The 27,870-nt window shown below is 38.1% G+C and overlaps 1 protein-coding gene across 1 annotated transcript; it reads left to right on the top strand.

Moving 5' to 3' along the window:
- Positions 1-436: 436 nt before the first annotated feature.
- Positions 437-24,594, top strand: LOC136881026 (BOS complex subunit TMEM147). Its single transcript, XM_067153619.2, has 4 exons — positions 437-557; positions 648-786; positions 10,462-10,683; positions 24,174-24,594. Exons 1-4 carry the CDS (start codon positions 481-483, stop codon positions 24,423-24,425), a joined length of 690 nt encoding a protein of 229 aa, XP_067009720.1. The 5' UTR covers positions 437-480; the 3' UTR covers positions 24,426-24,594.
- The last annotated feature ends 3,276 nt before the right edge of the window (positions 24,595-27,870 follow it).

The raw sequence follows: 27,870 nt of genomic DNA, 5'->3' as shown, positions 1-27,870 counted from the left end.
ATTATTATTATTATTATTATTATTATTATTATTATTATTATTATTATTATTATTATTCCTCTTAAGGGTCAATGTACAGTGCGATATGCTGGCAAATTTGTGGAGCGTTATTGTTTTACAGATTGGAGTTAAATATTAATAACTGCGCTATCTTCCGGAAGTTAACGGAACTGTCACCAAACCATGTCAAGTACTAACAACATAAATTGAAATACAAAAAAAAGTCCGACATCAATACTTTAAGTAGTCTATACGTACTCAGAGACTAAAATAAACTTTGGACTTTGTTTAGAAGATTTATGATCTTGCTAATTCCTTCTCAGCAATTTTACAAGTTATCTCGTTAGCCACGGCAAATCCACGGTTATTATGGTTAAGTTTCTTTTGTTGGCAACATGTAAGAAATTATTACTCTCTGATTTCGATCTTCGTATGTTTCCGATGTTATCTGCATGCATGTAATTTTATAATCTAATAAAAATGACACTGTATCATTTTGGAAACTGTTTGGCATTGGTTTATGTGCCCTATTATTTAACATACAAATATTCTGGGCTGTAAGTATACTTATATATTAGTACGCGATGGGGGAAACATTCTGTAAATTTACGATATTTTTTTGAACATAACCTCTTTCATCGTTTCAGGTCAGAGTATGGAGCTTTTTGGAAGTGTTTCCAAGCTGGAGGAATTTATGTTTTTACCCAGTTATGCAAAATGTTAATACTAGCTACATTTTTTCCAGCAAGTGACAGTAGTGGGCAGGATAGCATGGATTTCATTGGGGTAAGACTGAATAACTTTTACCTTGCATGACTCAAATCATGCGTTTGCACCTTATATCGTCGTTGCGCCAGCAAAAATCGCTGTGTGAAATATTTTAGCGTGGTACTTTGGCCGGTAAATTCTGTCATCTAAGGCTCAGTATTGTGTGAATATTGTCAAGGAATTCTTCCCCTTCATAATAGTCTATATGTGGTGCGGGTCACTATTTCTCCGGAAATATTATCACATAGAGGTTTCCGCTAGCGCAAGATGTTATGCGCTATACCGTAAGTTTCGGGGGTAGGAGTGAGGGGCTTACTGGAATAAGCTGAATCCAGTGGCGATGTGTGACGGTTTGAAAAGTGTTACCACACTCCTTCTGTGAGTATATTGTCGCTCGCACTGCAGCATTTTTATGAGCTGTGCAGATGTCATTTAATAAAAGTGAAAGACTTGATCATTTATATTATTTTTGTATAAGATAACATCATTTGAAAATGATGTAATGGCACGTAATATATTGAACACTAGTGAGCATCAAAATCATAAAGACCAGCAGTCTCGATTATGCACTAGGCCCTAATTGAAAATTGTTCACATCATGAAAAATGTATGGCAGGCTACTCATGCACTCATAAACATCTATTAAAGTGCTGACAAGATATCTATTATTTTTACTAGCTTATTACAGTTTGCTCATCAATTTTCATTCTATAAGCTGTACTCAAACAGAACTCGATTCTGGACCTTCCGAACTGAATCATATCGGCAACAGCATTGAAGTGTGCTCGAGACACCTCATGGCGTCTCTTTAAAACTCTGAAACTATCTAAATTGTCCACATTGTCTTTATTCCAAGCATTCCAAGCATTTATTCCAGTTTATTCATTTTTGCACAACCACATAACCAGTCCAGATTTATGTACCACGAGTCATGAAAATATCGTAACTTACTGTTCTTTTCGATTCCTTGAATAAATTTTTAAGAGAAGGCGTGGATCTACCTTTTCAAATTATGTTTTTCTTTTCTTCAAAAGTTCTTAACGAAAATGGCGTGTTCATTAAGCTTTATATTATACACGGATGTTCTGGGCCCGTCAACTCACTTATTTTCGAGGTGGAAGCGACAGCACTCATTTTAATGTTTAATACGTTGTGCAGTCCTTACCTAACATTAATTAAATTTAAATTCACACTTTAACAAGAGAAGTCATATCGTATTATAATAAAAAACAGTAACACAGTAATATAACGATGCGCTGTTGAGCGCAGCGGAACGAATGAAGGGAACAGCTCAGCACCGACGTTATAAGCTTTTGTTTCCACTTTCCACTGTGGTAACACGACCGGAGAACGTAGCGGAATACATTTCAGTACAAACCATTCTCGTCATTATTCCATATCGAAAACAACTTTATCACTAAGTTTACACAAGGAGTATTTTATTACACCACCTATTCAATACAGTCCACTGTTGCGTGGTTAAACGATCATAGAGGTACATGTTTCGCCCCTCTTTTACTGGGCATAATCAGCCGTATTCAGTCCTAAAACAAACATTGGTCTGAGGACCTTATCCAATTTATATAAAGTATACTGTTGAACTCTTAATAGTTTTGACACTGTGGTTCATTATATTTACAGTACCAAGATACTTGAAAAAACACATATACACACATTAAAATCACTTTAAAAATTATTAAAATGTTCGTCTAAAAGAATTTTGTGTCATATTATTTCTTAAAAATAATTAATGTCTGAATCTGAAATGGATCCTCTTCGTAAAATGCTTGAACAATAAGCAACATTTGGGGACCAGAGTATCAAACCCATGGCATCATTGGATAGGATTAGTATGACAAAACTTGCATATTGAAAGTGAGATTTGTTTTCAAAAAAACATTAGGGTTAAAAATGTATGGTCAAATTGAAGATGATACGGATTAAGTTATAATATGTTGGTTAAAAATTATCATATAATAATGAGTGATACTAGACATTGGAGTGTTGTTCAGGTAGTATAATAAAATACTCCTTGTGTAAACTTGGTGATACATCGTGTGTCGAGGGGAAAGGGGCCTTGCTTGGCGCAGGCACAGTAATACTCGCCTAGCTGTTAGAAGAGATTAAAAGCGTAACCACTAGGCCTACATGAAGTGGTAACAGCCTCTCGCTCAGCTTTGACGGTGGCAAACTGCTGCAATAGAGTTCTTGCGACACGTCCCGGCGAAGAAACAAAAATATTATATATTAATTTAAAGAATATTCGATTTTTATATTTTTAAACTGTTATCAGTGGTAACAGTGGATACTAGCACACTTCATCACTGGTTGAATCGTTGCCTACGTGATGAACAAGGCCTGGAAATGCTGGCCAGCTGATGGGGTCGCGGAGAGTTTCAGAATACACTGCTAGATGTCATCTTTATGGGCTGACCTGCACAATGATCTTAAATGGGAAAAAACAAAAATGTGGATATTCACCTCAAAAACTCATCAAAATGCAATAAAGAACAGGTATAATTACACAAAAATGAATCTTTTAATCACTCGATAGTTATTATATTACATACCAGTCAATCTATAATATTTTGAAGAACCGACCCAGCTCTAGCTGATGAAAATATAAAACATATGGGCTCATGTAACACCTGCAAAACCTCCAGTGGAAGCATTAACTTGGAGACTTCACATCATTCTGGATTACCGTATTCCTTATGACATCCAGGGTCTTGAAAACTTGATGTTCGGTTTTGGAAGTAACTGACGGATTCATCATTCCTGTTTTCAGCGTGCTTTCGATCGCACAAAGGCAAGATCTGGCATCCAATATATCATCGAAACCACCTCTCCTACGCAGGTGGTTAAACAGGAGCAATGTCGTCTGTTAAGGTTTCTACTTAGAACATAATGGGATCTTCTGAGAGTAAATGATTGATATATTTGATGGTAGACTGAGTGGTAATCACCAGAGCTTCATATATCCCTTGGCTAATCCTCTCTTCCCTTTTATCAGATCTTTGAATTTCCTCCATAAAAGGCAAAAAGTGTTCCGAAAGCCAGGTCAATCGCTCATCCTCAGTTTGTGTAAATACTTCTCTGTCCGTATTTCTAGAGGTGTAGTATTATTTAGTGTTGCACACGTCATGAATGTCATGCCATTTCCTCACAGCGTCCAGAAATTCAATTGTCTTTTGAAGACTTTGATGATCTGTAACAATTTCAGGAGCAACTATTCATTAAGATTTCAGCGCAGCTCTTACAGGTATTTTAATTTATGAAAACACTTTTCCGCCTTGTCAGTACTTCACATTTTATTATATTAGCTCCCATACATGTTTCGAGAGATCAACTGCTCCCTTCTTCAGCGGTGCAAAACATCAAACAAAATCCTTGGACTTTACACATCTGTACAATACAGTCATCAGTAAATCAAATTATACATAAAATCTTGAAATCCTTAAAACATCCCTTTTGCGTAAAAAATGTTCACTTTTCCGTATCATTTAGTAAAAACTTTTAATAATTTTCAAATCACAAAATAAATTAAACCTATGAAGTTAGTCACTATGTACTAAAATTTAAAAGGCTGTGTACTCTGTTCTTGAAAACTTCTCCTTTCCTTAAATCCTTATTTACACCTAAAAAAAAAAAAGAGAAACGTTTTATTTAAATTTCTTAATCTGTAATTCAAATATCTTATTTGTGGATACTTTATTCCAAAAATACTGTCGCTTGACTTACTGCCAAACTCCTAAGACCTTTCATATACACCGGCATTTCTCCTCTTAATCCCGTCCGACCATGCGATCCATTTTTAACCGTCAAGTTCCTTTGAAATAAACAGGTATCGAAAATATCTACCTTGCACGTCTTTCATTCATTTTCTCCAGATTGGAAGGAAAAAAAAGAACCTTTCTGGGGAGACCCGGTGCAAGAGTTAAAAAGATGATGTATGAAGCACAGAAGGAAAACATTCTAAGTAAAGCAAAGTCATCTCCGTACAGCCCATGAAGGCCCTTGGAGGGGTGGAAGGTGAAGGCTTCCACAATCCGTAACCTCAGCACTTGACGAGGTTGAGTGGTTAGCTCTATGCCAGGCCACCTTTGCCCCCAGGAATTAACCTGGTACTCATTTTTGGTGTAGGCTGAGTGAACCTCAGTGCCATGTGCACCTCCGGAAGTGGAAATCTTGTTTCTTAAATTTTACGACCTCTTTACGGGAATTTGAACCCACGTCTTTCTGAGTGAACCAAGCAGGCCTTTACCCTCTTCTTTTAAAGTGCCTACTTGAAATAATTTTCCTCTCATGGATAAAGTCTTTGTTCAGAAACTGTGAAAGCAAATTGTTTAAAGATATAGCTCAAGTTAAAATTGAGAAAAAAAGCAGCCTGTTCTCATCAACAAGGTGCAGAATTTCGCTCCTAAGATTACCATTACCAGACTATTTCATCATATGAACATTCACTGAACAATTACACTAGCCTGCAAAAAAAAAAAATTTTTTTTGTGCGGTAAAAATGAAAATAGGTGGGTTTTATTAATTTCTTAACGCAGAATTCGAGAAAAAAATTAGTTTTGGCGTATCACGTCTGGTTTAGTGGCAATTTTACAAAATGTTATTTTGTTCTTATGTAAAATTGTTGATACTTAGTATGGATTACATTTGATGTATTAATGTAAATTTCAGCTTGCAAAACGTAATCAGATTTTGCATGCATTAAATACACATAAATGCTGCTTTGTAAGCAAGTAGATGGTTTGTATTATATTTTTAATGTATTTTGAAATTCGTGAAACTGAAGCATAAAGCGCCTATTTAGTTTCGGTTGTACCGTTGCTTTTAGATTAATATAACCGTACCTTGAATAAAAATTACGTGGTTAAACATACATAGTTTTTTTACTTACATTATGTGCAGGTTAGATTTACACCTCCGTTTTTTACTGTTTTCATGGAATTTCCGGGTTTTTGAAGCTCCCGAATGATCTCTAGAAGGGTCGTCTCGTGCAATCGACCAACAGTAATTGGCCATCATATTCACATCCCAACGTCTCTGATAGCTTTGTTCTGCATCTTTGAGATCCTGGTGAAACCTTTCATCTTGTTCTTCACTGACAGCTCCTAAATTTGGAGGGAAATAATCCAGATGTGAAGCTAAGAAATGAAGCTTAAGGCTCATATTACAACTGAGTTCCTTAAACTTTACCAAGATTTTCCTTACAATTTCTTTGTACTGAGGGTCCTTAATGTTGCCAAGGAATTTAGTCACTACATCTTTGAATGCGTTCCATGCCTCTTTCTCAATTTTGGTCATCATGTCCGTGAATATTTTTTCCTTCATCAGTTTATGAATCTGTGGTCCATCAAATACGCCTTCTTTGATTTTTACATCTGATAATGAGGGAAATTTAGTGGATAAATATTGGAAGCATAGGCTACTTTTATATAATGCCTTGACATACTGTTTTATCAATCCTAATTTGATGTGCAAGGGTGGAAGTAGAATTTTGTCACGGTCAGTAAGACTTACATTCAAGAAATTTTTAGATCCTGGTTGTAGTTGTTTCCTGTCTGGCCAATTCACTGTATCCCAATGTTTATCCCATGTCCTGCTATTCCATTCGCATAGGAAACAGGGACATTTTGTATAGCCTTTTTATTGTCCCAGCAACAATCCAATGATCTTCAAATCACCGCAAATTTGCTATCCATGCTCGTGATATTTAATTTTTTCAAGCTCCAACTTTAAGGTCTCGTATGTTTCAGACATTTTTGTGGAGTGTGCAAGTAGTATGGATGCCAGAACATTTGTATTATGAAGCAAAACAGCCTTTAAACTTCTTTTGGAAGAGTCAATAAAAACACACCAGTTGCTAGTGGTGGTGGTGATTATTGTTTTAAGAGGAAGTACAACTGGGCAACCATCCTCTATATAACTCTAATCAGGGAGAAAAAAAATGAAAGGGGTCCGACACTTCGAAAAATGAAGGTATCGGCCAAAGGAAGATAAGGGCCACAAAGGGCGTGAAAATGAAAGACTCCCTAGGCCTCCATACGTAATACCGTCGTGATCGGAAAAGAACAAGAGTTGACCAAGAGAGGTCGGATAGGATAGATGACAGTGAGGAGCCTGGCACAAGTAAGTGGAAGCAATGCCAGGACTCAGCGAAGGGCCCCGTGGTCACCAACCCACGCTCCAATGTTCAGAGCCCCCCGAGGCCCCTTTTAGTCGCCTCTTATGACAGACAGGGGATACCGTGGGTGTTATTCTACCACACGCACCCACAGGGGGATAGGGCCCTTAGCCGAGTCCCGACATTTTTTTTCCCACTTACTTTCATCTATCCTATCCGATCTTCCTTGGTCAGTTCTTGTTCTTTTCTGACCCGACGGTATTAGAGCACTCGATCAATTTTACGCTCTTCATGACCCTTGTCTTCCTTTGGCCGTTATCTTCATTATTCAAAGTATCCAATACCTTCCATTTTTTTTCTCTGATTAGTGTTATATAGAGGATTGTTGCCTATTTGTACTTCCTCTTAAAAAAATAACCACCACAACTGGTCATCTAATCTTATGGTTCTTATTGGAAATTCAAATCGTTTTAAGTTTATGGTTTGTTCTGTAAAATTCAATCCCAAACCCTCAGTTCCCCATAAATCCATTAGGTTCAAATGAGATGCATTGTAGACCCCACCAAGTACAGAAGACCAATAAATGACTTTATCTCACTCCTACTTGTGTCTCGGGCATCACTTTGCTTTGAATACCCGGGTCGGACTATTGCAATACGTTGGTTAGTAAATCTTACAGTGTCATCCAACACTTCATTCGTAGTTAATATTTTCCACGCCTCTGTCGGAGAGTTTGTTTATGATGCGTCACTCCAGGTAAGTGGCTCATTATATATCGTGCAGGCATTCTCGTATTTCTACTATTCTGTGGAGGACAGTGGACAGCCCATGTTGTTTTGTTGTCTTTTCCAATGTACTGAGATCCTTGACACTCAACTTGCTCCTCTTCATCAGCAGATTCCTCTGAACTGGAACCTTCTTCTTGTATTTGTATCTCTTCATCCATGTCATCATCCGATGCAAGTTCATTACTCACTTCAACAGCAGGTTCATTGATAAACAATTGGTGCCTAACCATTCCTGGATTTTCAGTTCTCTCCTCATCTCTTGCCATTTCCTTCTCAACACTTTGTAAAAGTCTTTGATTTCTCGTTCCCTATTTCTGTCCATGGTGTGTTTGGCTTCAGTATATACGGAGGCACTATTTACAAGAAAATAAAACTAAACTGACACATTCTTACTGTATTAACTGAATAATAATAATAATAATAATAATAATAATAATAATAATAATAATAATAATAACAACAACAACAACAATTAACTCATAAACACTCGTACATTATAGGATGTACCAGGATGTTTAGACCAGGTCCGTCAAACAGTGCACTCAGGCTGAAACTGAGATGCAGGAGGGGATGAGCTGTCCTTGCACACTAATAGTGGAAGAGTCCATTGCAAGGTGTTGAGGAGATGGAAGCTGCTGGCCTGCTATGTTAAGAACTAATACATTTATTTCTCAGCAAGTGATCTCTTGGTAAAACAACAGGACAGTAAATGCCTCTAGGGCATGTATTTAGGTTTGTTCTTTATTCAGTTTGGTAGAGTTATTGCTTCCTGAAATCTAAACTGATCTTTTCCCAAGTATGTTTCAACTTGTCTTTCCATTTTTCTATAAGTAATTTGCATTAAAATTTTACACATATGAAATACTAAATTATTATTTTCACACTTTTTTAGAGTTAGCCATATTGATCTTCTTTTTAAAATTGAATGGCACTTCTCCCAGCTCATATATCTTACAGTTCATTTATTAAATGGAATAGCTTTGCAGTGCCAGATTCTCCGTAGGCAACCAGTAATTCTGAGGGTAGATAGTAGACCTATAAAAAGCTGTAATGACTTACATTGATGTTCTTATGGCTGATATTTATACCTTTCACCCTTTAATCAATGATCACAGAGTGGACGCAATAAATAAAATCATTAACGATCACCCGAAATAAGCTTTCGTTGTATTAGGTCGTATTCTTCTATCCGAGGCTCGTTCTTAGATTGAAAGCAACACCTAATAACACTCTTCTACTGACCTCTTAGCCTAACGCATCAGAGGATTTTCTTTCAGGGTTTACTCCGTTAGCCTTTGAGGATCTCTCTTCTTCCCACAAGGCAGTGGGTTCCTTCTGTACTATCCTCAGATGGACGGGTTGCCTCCTCCGCCAGTTCAGCTACATTGAAAACTTTCATTTTACACCTTTACTGCCATTAAGGTCTTCACACGTATCCCTGTGCACGAGGCATATGTTATACCCCATGGGACTGGGTCCCCATCAGAACTTGACCGCTACCATAGCTTTGACTACAGTACTGTTGCCCACCCCCATGGTGTGGACATGCCTGGCAGGATTTATCCATGTAAACACAGATCGTCTCTGACATCTCATGGACTACGTTGAGGAGGCTGTCTGATGTCAGCTGCAAGGACAGATTAAGCGGATGCAGGTGACTCGAACACCAAGGAAGTACTTTTGAAAAGATCGTTCTGGGATGAAGAACAATTGGACGCCCTAGAAATAGGTGGTTAAATCCGATAAGAGAAGACCTAGAGAAGAGAGGAGAAACATGGGATGCCCTAGAGAGAAAAGAAGCATACCAGGACCGTAATAAATGGAGGCTCATCGTTCTTAAACATCATATCCGGCTCACTGGAAAGGATGATGATGATGATGATGATGATGATGATGATGATGATGGTGTCATATTAGCTCAGCTGGGTAGAGCAAGTGACATGAAATCAGGAGGTTGTGGGTTTGGATCCCACTGGCCATTTTTGTTCTGTACATAACATCTCTTCAATACGTACTACATGTACTGAACACAATCTAATGCATCAAAAGTTTATTTCAAGTACAATGTGATCGTAAAATTAAATATTCAGTAACGGTCACATTTGTGGGTTGGAGATGTATTAGGAAAATGTGCAACACTTTTTCCATTGAAAAGTAATTGCCATGAACCTCTCTCAAAATCAGTCTAGGATGCTGCTCATTTTAACATCCATTCAGGTTGTATGGTTACTGTTTGAGAACAATAACTAAGTACACTGAGTTTTGTACTAAGACATAGGCCTACTCTCATCAACAGTGTGAGCAAATCCTCTTTGAAATTAAACCTTCTCAAAAATCATCTGTATAACAAATGGTTTCATTTCTCTTCAACAACGAAATTTCACCATTCCAGTTAATTATTTTGTAAGCTTTGTCAGTTAGGGGAACTCCAATTGGAGAAAGCAGAATCTCATTATATTCCTAATACGTTATGTTTGCTTGAATGATAATGTTGATAATAGTATTTATAATCATCTGACCCAAGTAGTTTGGGTCACTTAGCTGTGAGCTTGTTCAAACTCCACTGTTGGCAGCCCTGAAGATAGTTTTCCATAGCTTCCCATTTCCATACCAGGGCTTCATAGCCATTTCCTCTAGCCTTGTGATGTAAAACATACATATATCTGAAAGGTAGTTACAATATCACAGTTTCTCACTCCCATTTGAATTGAAAGTTCTGGAAATTCCTTCTCGAGTTATATTGTAACACTCATTTGTCATGTTTTTGTGCAGGAGTTTTTGAAAGCTACTGTGGACCTATTAGATCTAGGAGGAATTTACTTGGTATTGATGGGAATACCAGGAAAGGGCCATGCCAAGATATTGACTGCTGGTGTGGGATGGGCTGGAGCAGAAATTGTACTCACACGATTTCTGTTGCTGTGGGTTGGTGCAAGAGGTGCTGAATTTGATTGGACTTACATTCAGAAAAGCCTAGAGTCCAATATAAGTTTGGTAAGTATCCAATTGCAGACTGTTTTAGTAATTATTGTCCTAAGAACATTGACACCTTTGGCATAGAGAGTCTTTTGTTATCCCAGTTTGAGGAGAGAGTACAGAACCAGCTCCACTCTAGTACTCCCTTGTTAACCACAGTAACACCTAATCTCCATCGTAAATTTAATCCTCAAATCATATCCTCGCCTCCCCACACCTTGAACACACTTGTGAACTATCCTCATAATTTCTCCAGGTCTTTTTGAGTTTGCACTGCCTCTGGATATACAGGGACTCAAAAATACACAAGTAATCCATATCCCCGTCCCATCCCTTTCTGCGAAGACTTTGACGAGAGCTACATGAATTTATGTTTTTTGACATTTCATTTTGCTCCAGTTTCCTTTGTGGTAGGCAGCTGTCTGTAACTGTGATGAAAAGCATCATGAGATAGCATCATTGCCATCAGACAAAAGGCAGGCTGATGGACATACGAGCTATTGTTCTTCACTGACAAACGAGACTTCTGTAGAATTGAATTTTTACATATTTTTCCCTCAACACTCTTTCTGCTTCCATTAATGTCATCGTGTGAATAACCAGTGTCAGGAAGATGCACTGTAGAGATGAACTCCTACAGGATAATGAAATATTTCACAAACTGCCTGTGGACAGTTTATTTGATATTCTGAGAAGTACTCATATCAACGGTAAGACCCTTGGAGCAAGTGTCATTAATTTATCTCAAGTAATATAAATGTATCATGATATTTTTTTCAAACCTGCATCTTATTCTAGATATGTTCCTCTCGACGCGTCCCCAGCATGAGAACCAACAAGACATCTGGTTATCAGTGTGTTAATATTTGTTTTCAATGATTTCCACAACCATTTGATGTTATGGATGTGGATTTCAGGAGTATCAGGTTCCTTAGACACAATAAAATGGTTCACAATCTGGTAAACATATCCTTTCCTTAGCTCTCTCTGTGGATCAATGGTAGTGTCAGCCTCTGGATCCCACAATCACGGGTTCAAACTCCATGTCGTACAGTGTCAGCATGTTAGAAATCTCTGGTGACACATTTGGTGTTTACTCGACAAAATTAATTTAAAACTCTACCATAGATTGCCCAACTGAGATCTGGTTTACTCTCCCAACTGGTAGATTGAAACGGAATGTCAAAATTGATGCGCAGACAGCCTAAATGGCGTCAAATAAAAATGTCTGCACGCAAATACACTTCAGTGAACTATCAGTAGAAAGGGAAAAGAGGGTAAATTTAGCTGAAGGAGAGGCAGTACCATGCAAGAAACATTGACAAAAGCCACCAAAGGAAAACCTGGTAAAATTCACACATGCCCATAATGGAACAACTCTTGAAAAATCCAGTGATCAAAATTAACTGCCATTGCCACAAAATCTTACCAAACACAGGATAAGAACTGGCAAAATCAACAATTAGTAGACCTTAATAGCTGGAAATTTGTTAGTGTCAAAGAAGGTAAAATGATGGACATAATTCATGCATTTCTTGATTTTTGTTACATGAGGTGAACAAGACCTGAATCGTCACTATCAGAAATTTTGTGGCACACTTACTTAACCATTACTCTCAGTAAGAGCCTTTTCACACGGCATCTTATAGCGGAATATTTTTTAAAATGAGAGCTTTCATACATGGCAACTGCAGGTGCCAGACTTGGAAACAGTCCCCGCCAGTTGCTCACTCGCGCTTCTAGCTGCCACAACTTGCAGTCACCACCACCAGAGCTATCGCTGTCGCTAATCTGAATGCTAGTGGATTGCCCTGCCGAGAGAAACTTGATGTTTCTTGTAGCTGCCAAGCTCATTATTTCATCCACTGGCAGCCCATACAAGCCTTGTGATGCACACCAGCGAAGTACGGTACAAATTTAATGTCAACAGTGCTCAGAAATAATGCAGAAGAGAGGAATATTGACCACAAGGAACTGTGTACTACATAGGGTTGATACAAAATGAAATGGAAATTTAATTTTAAGGATAGTTTCTAGTACCAAGTCCAAATGTACATAGTTGATAAACTGAAAGGCTGAGTAAGAGCTGTTGTGTTCCTTTCACTGTTTCACTATTGCACTTGTTTGTTCCTTTCCATTACTTATCACTAAAGACCGGATTATATACAACATAAAAAGCTTGAAATATTCATGAAAAGTGTGAAAATATGCAAGATCAAATAATAAAAAACAAAGTAATGATTAGTTATATAATATAACTTATATTATTTCAAAAACAACATACAATTGGCAATTTTTATTCAGAAAAAGTATTGTTTACAAGTTACTTTTACATTTTGTTACTATGGTAAACAGAAATGATCAGGTACTGTTCCGTAGTAAGATTGTGTCGTCGATCGCTCAAAACATTTTTATAAGCAGAAGAGGACCGTTTGACATCAACTGAGGTAACTGGACAGTATTTGAATTTGGGTGCTACGAGGGGCGTTTGAAAAGTCTGTGCAAAAATAAAAATACTTACGTGTTTGGGGTAAACCTTTTCTATTTTTTGACATAGTCTCCTTTTAGGCTTATACACTTCCTCCAACGATGTTCTAGTTTGTTGATCCCTTCCGAATAATAGGATTTGTCCAAGTCTGCAAAATATCCATTAGTGTTTTCAATCACCTCATCGTCTGAATAAAATCTTTGTCCCGCCAGCCATTTCTTCAAATTGGGGTACAAGGGAGCCAATTCTGGAGAATAGAGGGGATGTGAAACGAGTTGGAATCCTGTTTCCATTAATTTTGCGACTACAACTGCTGAGGTGTGTGCTGGTGCGTTGTTGTGATGAAAAAGGACTTTCTTGTGGGCCAGTCGCGGGCGTTTTTCTTGCAGATCGGTTTTCAGACGGTCCAATAACGATGAATAATATGCACCTGTAATAGTTTTACCCTTTTCCAGATAGTCTATGAGGATTATCCCCTGCGAATCCCAAAAGAGAGTCGCCATAACCTTTCCGGCCGAAGGAACCGTCTTCGCCTTTTTTGGTGCAGATTCCCCCTTGGTAACCCATTGTTTAGATTGTTGTTTGGTCTCGGGAGTATAGTAATGTATCCATGTTTCATCCACAATGATGAAACAATGCTTAAAGTCCTCCGGATATTTCTGGAACAGCTGCAAACCATCCTTGCAACACTTCACACGATTCCATTTTTGGTCAAGCGTCAGCAATAGCGGCACCCATCTTGCGGATAGCTTTCTTATGTCCAAATGTTTATGCAAAATATGTACCCATTCAGTCGAGATGCCCACAGCAATAGCAATCTCACGCACCTTAACTCTTCTGTCATCCATCACCATATCATGGATTTGATCAATGATTTCTGGATTCGTAACCTCCACTGGCCGTCCAGAACGTTCAGCGTCACTTGTGCCCATATGGCCAGTCCGAAAATTTTGAAACCACTTATAAACTGTTCTAATTAAAGGTACAGAGTCACCATAATGTTTATCAGGCTTCTCTTTAATCTCCTGAGGCGTTTTGCCTTTCATAAAGTAATGTTTAATCACCACACAAAATTATTTTTCGCCCATTTCTTGAAAATCACTCGACTTCCTTGATTCACACGAATGCCAAACACAAATAAATAGACCAATATGGCTGAAACTTGGTGTGCGTTCATTCAAGAGATGCTACTAACTAAACATGACCCCGATACGCGCAGGTGGTGCCATCTCTCGGACTTTGCACGGACTTTTCAAACCACCTTCGTATATTGGCACTTATTGTTTCTGGCAAAAGTTCACCCGTCCCATTAATAAAACTATCAATTTGACACAAAGGTTCAAAGCGTGGGTTATTGTTCAAAATGATTGCAAACTTTTCTTTAAAGTTTCCTCAGAATACCTCCGGCAAGGAGGAGTTCACTAGATGAATTTTATTCAATACCTGAATAGATTCAGTCAACACCAAACCATGAGTTTCAAGCTTTTTAATACAATCAGCCATTTCAATCATTAAAATGATGTGGCCTCTTTAAGTCGTGGGTATAGGTAGGCCTTCAACAGTCTTCTCCAAGTAGAACGGTCTTGGGCAGATCTCATCCAAGTGGTACCAGCGATCTTCTTGATATCTTTGTCCCATCTGTCCGGTGGTCTTCCTCTAGGCCTTCGATGTTCTCTCGGACTCCACTCCAGCACTAGTTTTGTCCATCTATCATCATTTCTTCGTGCAACATGGCCAGCCCACTGCCATTTTAAGGAGCGTACTCTCTCTAAGATGTCTTTAACCTTTGTAACAGACCGGATGTCATCAGCTCTTTTCCTATCTTTCTTTGTATAGCCTAGCATTGACCTTTCCATGGCTCTCTGCGCGGTCCGAAGTTTCCCTTTTGTGAATTCGTTCAGAGTCCAAGTCTCACAGCCATAAGTCAGCACAGGAAGGATGCATTGGTCAAATACTGTTTTCTTCAGATTTGCTGGCATTTTTGATCTTAATACTGAAGAATTCCTTCCAAATGCTTGCCATCCGAGCTTGATGCGCCTATAGATTTCTGGTCTTATATCACCTGTCATATTTATAATCTGGCCAAGGTAGATGTAATCACTGACCTCTTCTAATGGCATGTTCTTAATATTCACATTTCCAGCTTGAACCCATTCGTTGGACATAACTTTTGTTTTGGAAAGGTTTATGCTTAGGCCAATCAACTGACATTCTAATGCAAGATCTGTAATTAAGGTCTGGAGCTCTTCGAAGTCGTTTGCCAGTAAAGCAATATCATCTGCAAATCTCAAGTTATTTAGCCTTTTCCCATTAATTCTAATTCCCTTTTCTTCCCAGCTCAGCTTAGACATAGCCATCTCTAGGACCGCTGAGAATAGTTTCGGGGAGATGGGATCACCTTGTTTGACACCTCTGTTGATGGGGAATTCTGGGGTTGATTTACCGATATTAACGAAAGCTGAAGAAGTCTCATAGATATTGTTGAGCACTTGGATGTAAGCTGCTTCCACTCCTTGCTCATGTAAAGCTTGCATGACAGCTGTATGGCTGACAGAGTCAAATGCCTTTTCAAAATCAACAAAGGCAATGCAGAGAGGCAAATGATATTCATTTGCTCTGCTTATCACTTCTCTTACAGTCAGTATGTGGTCTATTGTGCTAAAATTACTACGGAAACCTGCTTGTTCAATAGGTTGGGCTGAGTCAAGGATGAAACTGATTCGATTTAACAAGATCTTTGTAAAAAGTTTATACAAAATAGAGAGCAAGCTGATAGGACGATAATTTTTGATACTGTGAATATTTCCTTTCTTATGTATCAGTATGATCTTAGCTTTGTTCCATGATGTTGGAATTGAAGCCGAGTGCACACAGGAAGTGAATATTTTTGCCAAGTGATTTATTGTCTCCTCCCCTGTGAGTTTCAGGATGTCCACACAAAGCTCATCATCACCCGGCGCAGTTCCCTTTTTCATACTATCTAAAGCACACTTGACTTCCGAAGGGAGAATATCTGGAACATTAGATATATCATTTAGTTTAGGTCCATTCAGGGCTTCCTTTGGTTTGCTATACAGATTGCAATAAAAGTCTCTGATGAATTTCAAAACTTCCTCCTTTTCAGTAATTCGACCATCATTTCCATCTAGAGCAATTAGCTGCTTTTTACCGATTATGAGTTTTCGTTTGGCTGTCTTGAAACTCGTCTTGCTCTCTAAGCTTGTTCTTAAAGTGTCTTCCCTGAATTTCTGTAAGTCAGTTTTCATTTCTCTTCGTACTGCCTTACATATTTCAGAATATTCTATCATGTCACGATCAGTCTGAATTTTCTTTTCTCTCCTTCGCTTTAGCAGGGTTTTAGTTTTGTCACTGAATTTCTTTGGTTGGTCACTTTCCTTACATATGCCCCCGATTTCTTGAGCACACGAAACAATCATTTCTGCTAGATCTTCAGCCTTAGTTACATGGTACTTACTTTGAAGAGCTGCCCGGAATGATTCCGAATTGTTTTCTAGGTTTTTGAGATTGATTCTGTTGCTCTTCCTTCTTATGAGTTTGTTCCTTTCATATCTTACATTAAGTTCAACTCTTGCTCTCACAAGACGGTGATCACTCCCAGTGCTGAATCGGTTTAACACTGATACGTCTTTTACAATATGCGGTCTATTCGACAGAATAAAGTCAATCTCATTTTTTACACTGAAGTTAGGGCTCCTCCACGTCCATTTTCGTTCAGGATGTTTCTTAAAGAATGTATTCATGATGGACATATTGGTGTATTCAGCAAACTGGACTAATCTCTCACCTCTATCATTTCGGTCATCAATTCCATATTTACCCACCACAGTGTCACCTTGTTTCTTGGTACCGACTTTTGCATTAAAGTCTCCAATAACCATCTGGAAGTGGCAATCACTTCCCTTTTTGCAGGTGTTATCAAGGCTTTCATAAAAGGACTCAATTTCTTCGTCTGGATGGCTTGAAGTGGGAGCATACACCTGAACGATCTGCAATTTGTATTTATTTTTATTTTTTTAATACTCACAGCTATATGAGAAAAATGATTGCAATGTTTTTCTGAATACTGGAATCATTAAATGCTTCCTTGCACTGACAAACTGCCACAGCCTCTACACTATCAAAGTCATTTACTGCACCTTTGGTTGCCTCAAAATGTTGATTGTACAACAACACAGCTTCGACCCAGGTACCCCAAAGAGTTACCACTGGTTCAGGAGGTAAAGGCAAATTTTGTAGGTTTTCTTTGTAGGCCTTGATGCGAACAGGTGCCTTAAGAAACACTTTCTTTGTTGATGAAATCAGTTTGTTTACATTCCCAAACGTGGATCGTACTTCTTCAGTGAGGCGATGTACTCCGTGAGTGAAGCACGTCACGTGAATCATATTCGTGTAAAATACTTGGAGGGCTTTTCCTGCTTTGATCATGTAGGGAGCAGAATCTGAGAGAAACACAAACATCTTCAGAAGATCCTGGAAATATCTTTTGAATGCCCTCATTCACAAATCTGGCAATCGTAGAATAATTTTCATTTCGTAATTCTTTGCAGGCCACCAAATAGGAAGAAGAAGGCTCTTTTTTTTAATGCACCAACAATTAAATTAGCAATGTAACGGCCACTATTGTCGGTTGTTTCATCAGCTGAAATCCAAATCCTTTGAGTTCATTGCGTATTTCTTCCAGAACATGTAGATAAGTTGTCGGCATGTAATTTTTACGCAATTTTGATCCATCTGGTATATTTTGATTTAAGCAATATTTGCGCAGAAAACCTTTGAGGATAGGGTTTGTAAGTTTGTGAAGAGGAATATTACTTGCAATGAATGCTTCATATAGATCCATGTTAAAGCGAATTTTGTCGTTTCCTCTGTTACTGCTACTGTTACTTGCCACTGTTAAAAGTTGTTGTCATGGGCCTTTCTTTTGCATTCCTGCGAGATGAAGACTTGCCTTCACATGCTGGTCTATGTAAAACTTTTTTTGTGCACAGAATGTTTTTCTCACAAATTCGACACTATAACCTATTTCCGTCATAAGTAAATGTTCCAGAATGATCAGCTATCCACAAAACTGCATTTCTTTTTTCTGGTGGATTAAATTGAAACAATAGACGTGCAACAAACAACGTGCGTAATTTGTTTGCATCGGTGATGAATCATCGCTATGGCAAGCGAGGGGATCGAGCGGGCGGCAGGCAGGCGCATTGACTCTGCGCAGTTATATGTCGCGGTCACTATAAAACATTAAAACAAGATAGAACTTGAGCCTGCCCTTTTAGATTTCTAAAATATTGTAAATGCATTCCAGCCTCAGATTTTGCAGCTTTAGACTTTGCACATTTCTTAGGTTTTGGTCAGTGCTTGTTTTAGATATTGCATAAGCGCCATATTTTTTTCCAGTATGCCATTTTGACGTGGTAAATTTAAAAGTTGATAAAATAAAATTATTGCTTAATACAAATCAATGACTAAAACACTAATAATTTCAGTTGAAAGTATTGTAGTAATAGAAGTATGTTGTAGTAACTGAACGATTTCTTTAACATTCTCTCAGTTTATTGTTATGTTTTGTTATGCATTCTGTATTACACTAAACTATATAGCACTAACCTATGGAAATATCCAGTCAGATCCAAGATAGAAATATCCAATCAGATACAAGATAGAAATATCCAATATCCACATGAGGGAGCAATATCTAAGAATTGTCGGGTTCCGCAAACGAGCAAAATCTGAGGCTTGAGTGTATGACCCTAAAATATGCATCATCGCCAGTTTTTAGTTAAAATATGCAATAACCGATAAAAAGGGGGTAAAATATGCAAATGCATATAATCCGGTCTTATCACATCTAAGATAATGCTGCTGAGACCTGGTTCTCTCAGCAGTTTATGGACAAAGTTAGTTATACCAGCTCTAGCGATGTGGGTCGGGTAAATACCCAGTGGGAAGGTAAATATAAATTGGGTATTTAGCTGGGTATATACCCAGTGGTCGTTTAAATACCCAAAATGAGGGAATTTTCAGTTTTTGAGCTTTGTACAACTCTTTTTGATGTGTTGATGAAGTGTTGGACAAACAAGGACTGAAACACAGGTATTTGATGCCTTAAATTGAAATCAGGAACAGTATTGATCCTTCGAAACTGAAAAAGAAAGGAGGAAAATGGACGTCCAGGTATTTTTTGGGTATTTATATGTTTTGGCACTGTAACCTTGTCTTTCTTAGTTCTTAAAGTGTGTTTTTTCCTTAAACTAAAGTAAAATATAGGATAAAACCTTTTGGTTGTTTTGTGTTTTAAATTTTTAATAAATACTAAGATATTGAGAAGGTCTAGTTTTATTATGGTACTGGAAATGAGCAACAAAGATGTGGGAGGGAAAAGCTACTTTTATAGTAAGAGTAGGCTATATGCATATTCATTGAAATATGTGTATGCCAAAACTCAAAAGGTAACAAAATATATTCAATAGAAAGGAGATTGTTTAAAAAATGCTTAGTAAAAGTGCTTTTAAGTTATTTTTCATTCAATTTTAAATATTAAAAAATATGTAATTTTTTAAATCATACTCTAAATAATATAAATGCATGTCAGGAAGTATGTGGGCTCTATAATGGGTGAAGATGTATGCCAGCAAGCATGTGGGTTGACAACACTGCTCAGCTCATCCTACCCAGAATTTAACTGACACTGTACTTTCCTCCCATTTTCTTTTCTTTGTTTGATGCCTACTGTACTTAACCTAACTTTTTCAGTGTAGTAGAGTTGTTAGTGGTAAGAGTTTCATTTCAGTCTTTTATCTGAGCTTGTATGAAGAGATCTTTAGCTTAAGTTGATGTTTTATGTCAAAACACTTGAAAACATCATTTTTGTGAACTATTAGTGTGAGAAAAATGGGCCCAAAAAAAAAAAAAAAGGATCCTGCTTGGCAGTTATTTAAAGACAATAACAAAGGTGGTGTTGTCTGCAAGTATTATAATGTTGTATACAAACATGCTAATGTTAATAAAATGACCAACAATATCAGAAAATACTTTAAATGTCCTGAAGAAATGAAGAAAATTCTTGTTCAGCCAAGCACTGTAAATACAAAAGTAGGCCATTCCATTCCTAAATCCAGCACAAAGAAAACACCTGAATATCTTTATCAGCAAGAGGAATTGGAGGCAGATGTGTCTTTTGAACCAGAAGAATCAAATCCCGGGCAATGTGAGTAGCCTGTCTGGAAGGAGTGACCATTCCACCTTTAATTGACCTCAACGATCATCAAGCGCCAGCGGAGGAGACTTACCGACCTTTTTGGACCACATGGACAGTCAATTAAATGTAAGTAAAATCATTTTTTTTTAAATACTATATACTGCAGTTCAGTTACAGTATAAACATTAGGTCCAGTGACCGGTACTCATTTACTGCGGTATCTTCTTGAACATAATCAATTTGCCTAAGTAACAAATTTGGGTAATTGTTTACAATTACTGTATCACCTTTGATTTCTTCATACTTTTATATTTACTTTCTGTAATGAAAATATAAGCAAAAACAGCAAAATTAGGTGTCGCAAACAATGCTAACTCCCTGTGGAGGCAGTTCCTTCTGCGAGCACTACACAACGTTGTAGTGGTTTAGCGGTGGACAGTTCAGCGATAAAAGCTCACGGACAATAACTTCCTTATCGGACTTTCAGACATGTTGATACACGTTTGGGACACCTAATTTTGCTGTTTTTGCTTCTCTTTTTATATCAGGAAGTAAATAGTAACTAGTCTTGTAAAGGGATTGTAGGCTATAATAACAATATGGCATGCCTAATATATTTTTTTTTTTCCCCCCCTTAGACCTCAATCAAAGTTTGGTGAAAGCAGTCTTCATAAGCGGAGCTCCGTTATCTATGGTTGAACATCCACTGTGGTTAGAATTCTTGAAAAAACTTCACCATCCAGGTATCGTCTAACTTCTTCATATCTCAAAGCTCAGTATGCAGAAATGCAAAATGAAGTCGCAGGCCAGCTAAATGACTCTATACACTTACATTTACAGTGTGATGGTTGGAGTAATATCAGAAATGAGTCAATAGTAAACTTTGTCATCTCAGAACCAGAACCGCTTTTTGTGGAGTTGGTAGCAACAAAGGATAACAGACACAATGCACCTTACTGAGCCAAGTTGATGATCAATGTAATTGAAAGATGTAGTTCTGAGAAGTTTCTGGTAGTAATTGGAGAAACAAGAGAGCTGCTTTGGCCTTGGTTAAGGAGAAATATCCGACAATCATACCACTTGGTTGCCTTGCTTACCTCTTGCATCTTTTATGCAAATATATTTTAAAATGTAACACCGTGAAACCTTTCATGGCAACTGTTATAGCATAGTGAAAAGTATCAAGAATAGCCACATCCTGAAAGCATTATTTGACCGACTTCAATTGGACAAAATGTTTGAAGACAGAATATCTTTGAAACTTCCTGAGCAGACTAGGTGGAGAAGCAACTTGTTTTGTTTACAAAGTTTACTAGCAAATAAATCTGTGCTTCAAAAGCTTGCTGTTAGTGAGGAGCTGAAATCACACCAGAAATGAAAAGGCAGCTACTTGATGATGAGTGTTTTGGGTGCAAGTTCAAAAGCTGTTGAACATTTTTGATCCAATCATTGAACTTATTACTGCCTCGGAGTCCATCACCCCCATAATCCACAATGTTTTCACAAAGTTTCACAAACTACACAACACACTCAAGCAAGAAATTCCAGAATCCCCTCTTCAAAACTCTGAAGAGAAAACTGTGCTAGCCAAACTGGAGAAACGTGTGAAATTTGGTGTCGGCCAAATTCGTCTGGCTGCCGACTTATTGAACTCTTCATCTCAAGGTTGCAATTTGAAACCTGTTGAACTGCTTGATGCTATTGAGTTTGTCTGTGAAGTCGGCAGTAGCATGGGAACAAAAGTAGTTGAACTTCGGCAAAACATTGCGGACTACAGAGATAAAGAGGGGCTGTGGCAGCAGCCCTTTCTTTGGGAAGGATTAAAAGATACTGAGAAAGAGAAAGCAATTAGCCTATGTTATGGTGGAGGGGCTTGAAAGAAACTTGTGCTAGCTGATGTTTATGTGTGAATTTTAGGCGCTCCAGTAACATCCGCTGCTATTGAAAGAACATTCAGCTGGATCCACTGTAAGAAAAGAAACCGACTTACAACTGAAAGGGCTGGACAGATAGCTTACTTGTCACACAACTGGAATCTGCTAAACAAAACTTGAAAACCAAGAAATGATCTAATGCAAGTTTCCTTTCTTTTTTTTTTTTTTTTTTTGCTAGGGGGTTTACGTCGCACCGACACAGATAGGTCTTATGGCGACGATGGGATAGGAAAGGCCTAGGAGTTGGAAGGAAGCGGCCGTGGCCTTAATTAAGGTACAGCCCCAGCATTTGCCTGGTGTGAAAATGGGAAACCACGGAAAACCATCTTCAGGGCTGCCGATAGTGGGATTCGAATCTACTATCTCCCGGATGCAAGCTCACAGCCGCGCGCCTCTACGCGCACGGCCAACTCGCCCAGTAGCAAGTTTCCTATAGCGAGGACAGCGATGATGGCCACATTTCTCTCTCAGATGAAGAGTACATCTCTGAGCGTGATGAAAACTCAGATTAGTTGTACTTGTACTACTCAAATGATATTTTTAATTGTAAATTGGAATATAGGCCTAAGCCTAAAGAGATTCATTATGTATGATTATGAATAGCCTAATACATTTGCTAAGCTTCATTAAACCTAAATTAAGTAAGGCCTCTATTTTTTTTAGAACTTTTTTAGTGTAACTGTTAATTTTCTATTTACTGGTCTTTTTGGTTATTTGATTATTTATTTTATATAGGAATGATATTAAAAACTGTTCTGAAAAACATATACAGTACGTTGAAAACTGTATATTACACCGTTTGTAGAACTTGGCCAATGCTCTGAATAAATTTCCCCCAACTTTTATCTCAATGTTTGCAAAAGGCCTAGTTCAATTCTGAGTTTTTCAGGTTATAACTATTGAATTTTATCTTCTGATCTAATTCCCAATTCTAATTCTGTTTTTAACTCCCAGTTCTACTTAAATTTAATTTTATGAACTATCTAATGTTGTTACATTTCTAAAAAGTTAATGTAGAATAGTTTGCATACTGGTACCCTTTTTTAAGGTTCAACTTACCACGGCACAGGATTTTTAATGAAAAATCTAAAATACCCCGGTATTCACCCAAATTGGGTATACCCTGGGTATTTACCCTGATTTATAAATACCTGGGTATTTAAGCCATCAACTTTCCATTTGTTTAACCCTCTCCTTCAGAACTTTTAGGCTACTCAAATGCAACTTTCCAGACATCTTTTTTTTTCGTGGGCCGAAGACCTCGCTGTTAGGCTCCTTTAAACAACAAACTTTTTTCTCGTTACAACTCCAGATCTGTAGAGTCAACGTTTGAACAGCAGTAAATATAAAACTACTCCTATATACGTGTAATTTTTACGAGGGGATGCATGTAACACTGTGGCAAAGGACAATTAAAATTTCACTAATCAGAATTGGGCAAATTATTTTTGACAGATTAAAATCATTTGGAGAATTTATATCGGGCGATCTGAACAACCAGAGAGACCAACTCATAGTTCAAATATAACAATTTTGTTTACTCTAAAATTCACCAAGAGATGGCAGAGGTATACGCTCATAAAATACAGGTACGACCTAGTACGAAATGTGATAGCGCTACGACTTAGTACGATATATTAGGGAGGCGGTTAACGAGATCTTGTGATGTTGGCAAAGGTGTGGCAGGCAGGGTTCCTGCATCTCCCTTTCCTCCTGGTCTGTGGCAGTCTCAGACCAGACCATAGTATTTAACACGTAGTTTGATTAGAATGATACTGTCTGACTGCTATAAAAAAATTTCCTTATGTATTTGATTTTGTGTGTCATATTAAATTTAATTTAATGGTCTTTGTGCATTTTGTTCCAGGTACAGCATATCACTACAGTAACACTGGTGTGGTTGTGGTCCCGGCATGATTTGAATCGCTCGCTGCTTCCAGTCGTTACAACAATGTTGTTGTTTTGTTCATATAAACCCTTCATTATGGAAATGTTGGTTCATGTCACTAAAACAGGACCGTGGATTGTTCTACTGATCCGGGCAGTGTTAACGCTTTGCCTGGGAATAACAACACTCCAGATATATGCTGGACTTGCACAGTCCATAGGAATATACTAGTCTCAGAGACTGATGACTAACTTTGAAGTTAGTTTGTTGGATAACGAAGAAGTATTGAGGTGGTGTCTAAGAAGGAAGTCCATTGTGGCATAATCTTTGAGTGTATAAAGATTGCAATTAAATTGAAATAATAAATATGGTAGTTCAACCTATTCAATACAAGTAAATAAGAGCTGTAGAGATTACACTCTTATTTAATTAAAAGTGGAAGTGGTACCAGTTTCGACCCCAGTCTGGGTCATCATCAGCCGATTATAACTGGAAAAACAATGCATAAGTAAGAAAGAAGTTAACGGTCAAGTCCACACAATATCAGTTGAAGAGGCGATATAAAAATGATGGGGGTAGGCACTGTAAAATTCAGACGAAGTGGAATGTAAGTCGCTTAAAAGAAGTAATGCGTAATCTTCCGAGCATCAGCACGGCACTTGCAATGTTTGGCACTGTCTCTCGATGTTCACGAAAAGCAGAGAACAGTTAAATGAGCCAGACTGCATAAACCATCAAGCACAAAGTCGCAACACAATCCAAATATGAAGATCTAAAGTAATGAAGAAGCCGAAGACGAGCAGCTCAACCGATCTTCTGGAGCTTGCAAGTTGCTTCGGTTGAGCTGCTCGTCTTCGGCTTCTTCATTACTTTAGATCTTCATATTTGGATTGTGTTGTGACTTTGTGCCTGATGGTTTATGCAGTCTGGCTGATATAACTGTTCTCTGCTTTTCGTGAACATCGAGAGACAGTGCCAAACATTGCAAGTGCCGTGCTGATGCTCGGAAGATTACGCATTACTTCTTTTAAGCGACTTACATTCCACTTCGTCTGAATTTTACAGTGCCTACCCCCGTCATTTTTATATCGCCTCTTCAACTGATATTGTGTGGACTTGACCGTTAACTTCCTTCTTACTTATGCATTGTTTTTCGAGTTATAATCGGCTGATGATGACCCAGACTGGGGTCGAAACTGGTACCACTTCCACTTTTAATTAAATAAGAATGTAATCTCTACATCTCTTATTTACTTGTATTGAATAGGTTGAACTACCATATTTATTATTTCAATTTAACTGTGATACTTTTCAATACGGAACAATGAAATTTTTATCTTTAAATGTATAAAGATTGATTGTGTGAACTCTTTTGGGATGCAATTCTGGTACCTCAGGGTCTCTTAAATCTGCAAAAATGGTTAGTGCGACATAGAATTAATGACATTATTATTAATTGTACTCATTTTATAACTGTTGTACTCTCTTCTCTTTAATTGCAGCCTGATATAAATTTTAATTTCATTAGAATAACTTACATCGCAAGGCTGGAGTCTTTCACATGAACAAAGTGTGAAAGAGGCAGCAGTGGTGTTGAATTTTCAACTGCACAGTGGACCTCATACCTCCATGTATACAGGGTGTGGGAACTGAAGTCGCCTATAGAGGGTCGAAATATGACCAAAACCTTGCATCAAGACAAGCCTGGGAACGTCAGAAACGACATAATGCGACAGTTTATTTTATTTATTTATTTATTTATTCCAAATTGCTCTACATTCCTAAACAATGCAGAACTGACAATCTATGAAGTGACAGTCCTTTAGAACAATGAATGTTGTTTACAACAGCTGTTTGAAGTCGCCCACCACTGTCAATACAGGCATTGTTCGTGACACAGGGTTTTACCCTAGACTAATGGACTATACGTTGTATTTCGCCCGCTCTATAGCTACTTCAGTTATTGAGCAACCTGTTATAATTGGAGATCACTTCCATGTGACTGCTAGCCTATCTTGACAAGGCACTGTAGAGTAAGTGAAATGCCAGTGTGACCATGGCAACACTTTCTGTCAAAGACTAGTTGAGAAAGGTTACATCACTAGAATTCAACAGATCATTTGCTACCAAAACAAAGGCTCCGTCTTTATTGATAAATTACAGTAGCAAAGCCTACGCTAACAGTTGTTGTGATTTTCTTATTTATGGTAAATACCATGCTACTTGCTCGGCTCCGTGGTCGACTGATTAGCGTCTTTGAGTTCAATACCCGGCTGGGCTGTAGAATTTTAACTGTGAACATATTTCCCTTTGGTTCGGGGACTGGTGTTTGTCCTATCCTCAACATTCCTGCAGCTCACAACATTAATACACAGTTTCCTATGCATGGCATATGCCATTTACCTTTGCCGGGGTTCTAACCTAGAAGGGGTGCACCAGGTTAATAATAGCTTCATGAAGCGATTCAAACTTGTATCTGATCTCTATTTATTTTAATTGAAGATTTAGCAGCATTAACTTTATGCTTAAAACAGTGCAAGAAATGTAGGTAGATTCTTTTTTGCTTAAACATTCTTATCGTCATTTACAGTTTCCAGCTGTTGGCCAGGTCTGCTTGGAACATAAGCCTCCCACAACTTCTCCCTTGTCACTCTTGTCCAGTCCTCTTCTCTGTACACACTCTTCCACTCCTTTTGTCCACCTGTCTCTTGGTCGTTTTCCAGTTATCTCCATTTCATGCATCCTCCTCAGTATCCTTTCCTCTGTCATTCTCTTCATGTATCCATACCATCGAAATCTACATGCCTCTGTCCTGTTCTGTAATGGCTCTTCTTTTACTATATCTCTAGCCTTCTCTTATCCATTCTTTTCACTCCTATCATGCTTCTCAGAAATTTTATTTCACTTGTCTGTATTCTAGTTATGGCTCTCTGCCTCATTACCCAAGTTTCTGCTATGTACGTCAGAATAGGTACATAGTACGTCCTATGTATCACTCTTTTGCTTCTGGGAGGGACATCCTTGCTCCAAAGCAGGTTCCTGCCACTTTTCAGGAATGCAATATGCTAATTACATGTGACATAACCATATCTTGAAGTACTGCTGTTATTCCAACCAACCATATCCGATATCAAATACAGTCGAACCTGCCCTAACGGACAGCCTTATTCAGCGGACACCTCCCTATACAGACAATTTTCTGCGGAACCGATTTTATTTTACATAAGACAAGTTTTTAATACTAAATAAGACAAGTGTTAAATTGGCCTCATATAAGCAGACACCTCGAACTCCGGACAGCGGACATCGCCATTTGTCCCCTCCACTTGACTTAAGCGGACACTTTACACGTTGCAGGACAACTTATTACGCTGGACCACATTCCGTCCTTTCTTTTAAAACTATTCTTCAAACATAAGGAAATCCCTTTTGAATGTTTGTACTATTTCGAGTGCAAGGTGAGAGAAGGTACATCGGAATGCAGTTCTACCTAGTGGTGTATGAGCCTATTCCGAGAATTCTAATTGCCCAGAAATGCTGCCAGAGACTGTTGACTCACAAGTTACCTGGGGATTTTCTTCCCTTCTTGTATCATTCTATTCATAACTCGGATTGTCGCTGATAAGGTCGAGCTCAGGTAGTCAACTTGAGAAGGAAAGGACAGTACAGGCGCTAA

This window comes from Anabrus simplex, chromosome 9 (assembly GCF_040414725.1).
Source record: "Anabrus simplex isolate iqAnaSimp1 chromosome 9, ASM4041472v1, whole genome shotgun sequence".
Taxonomy (NCBI): Eukaryota; Metazoa; Arthropoda; class Insecta; order Orthoptera; family Tettigoniidae; genus Anabrus; species Anabrus simplex.
This window is presented reverse-complemented; position numbering and strand designations above follow the sequence as displayed.

Coding starts and splice junctions, on each gene's coding strand:
- LOC136881026 (XM_067153619.2), top strand. CDS start 481: ATGACACTGTATCATTTTGGAAACTGTTTGGCATTGGTTTATGTGCCC. Junction 558..647: donor ACATACAAATATTCTGGGCT/GTAAGTATACTT, acceptor TCATCGTTTCAG/GTCAGAGTATGGAGCTTTTT. Junction 10,684..24,173: donor TAGAGTCCAATATAAGTTTG/GTAAGTATCCAA, acceptor ATTTTGTTCCAG/GTACAGCATATCACTACAGT.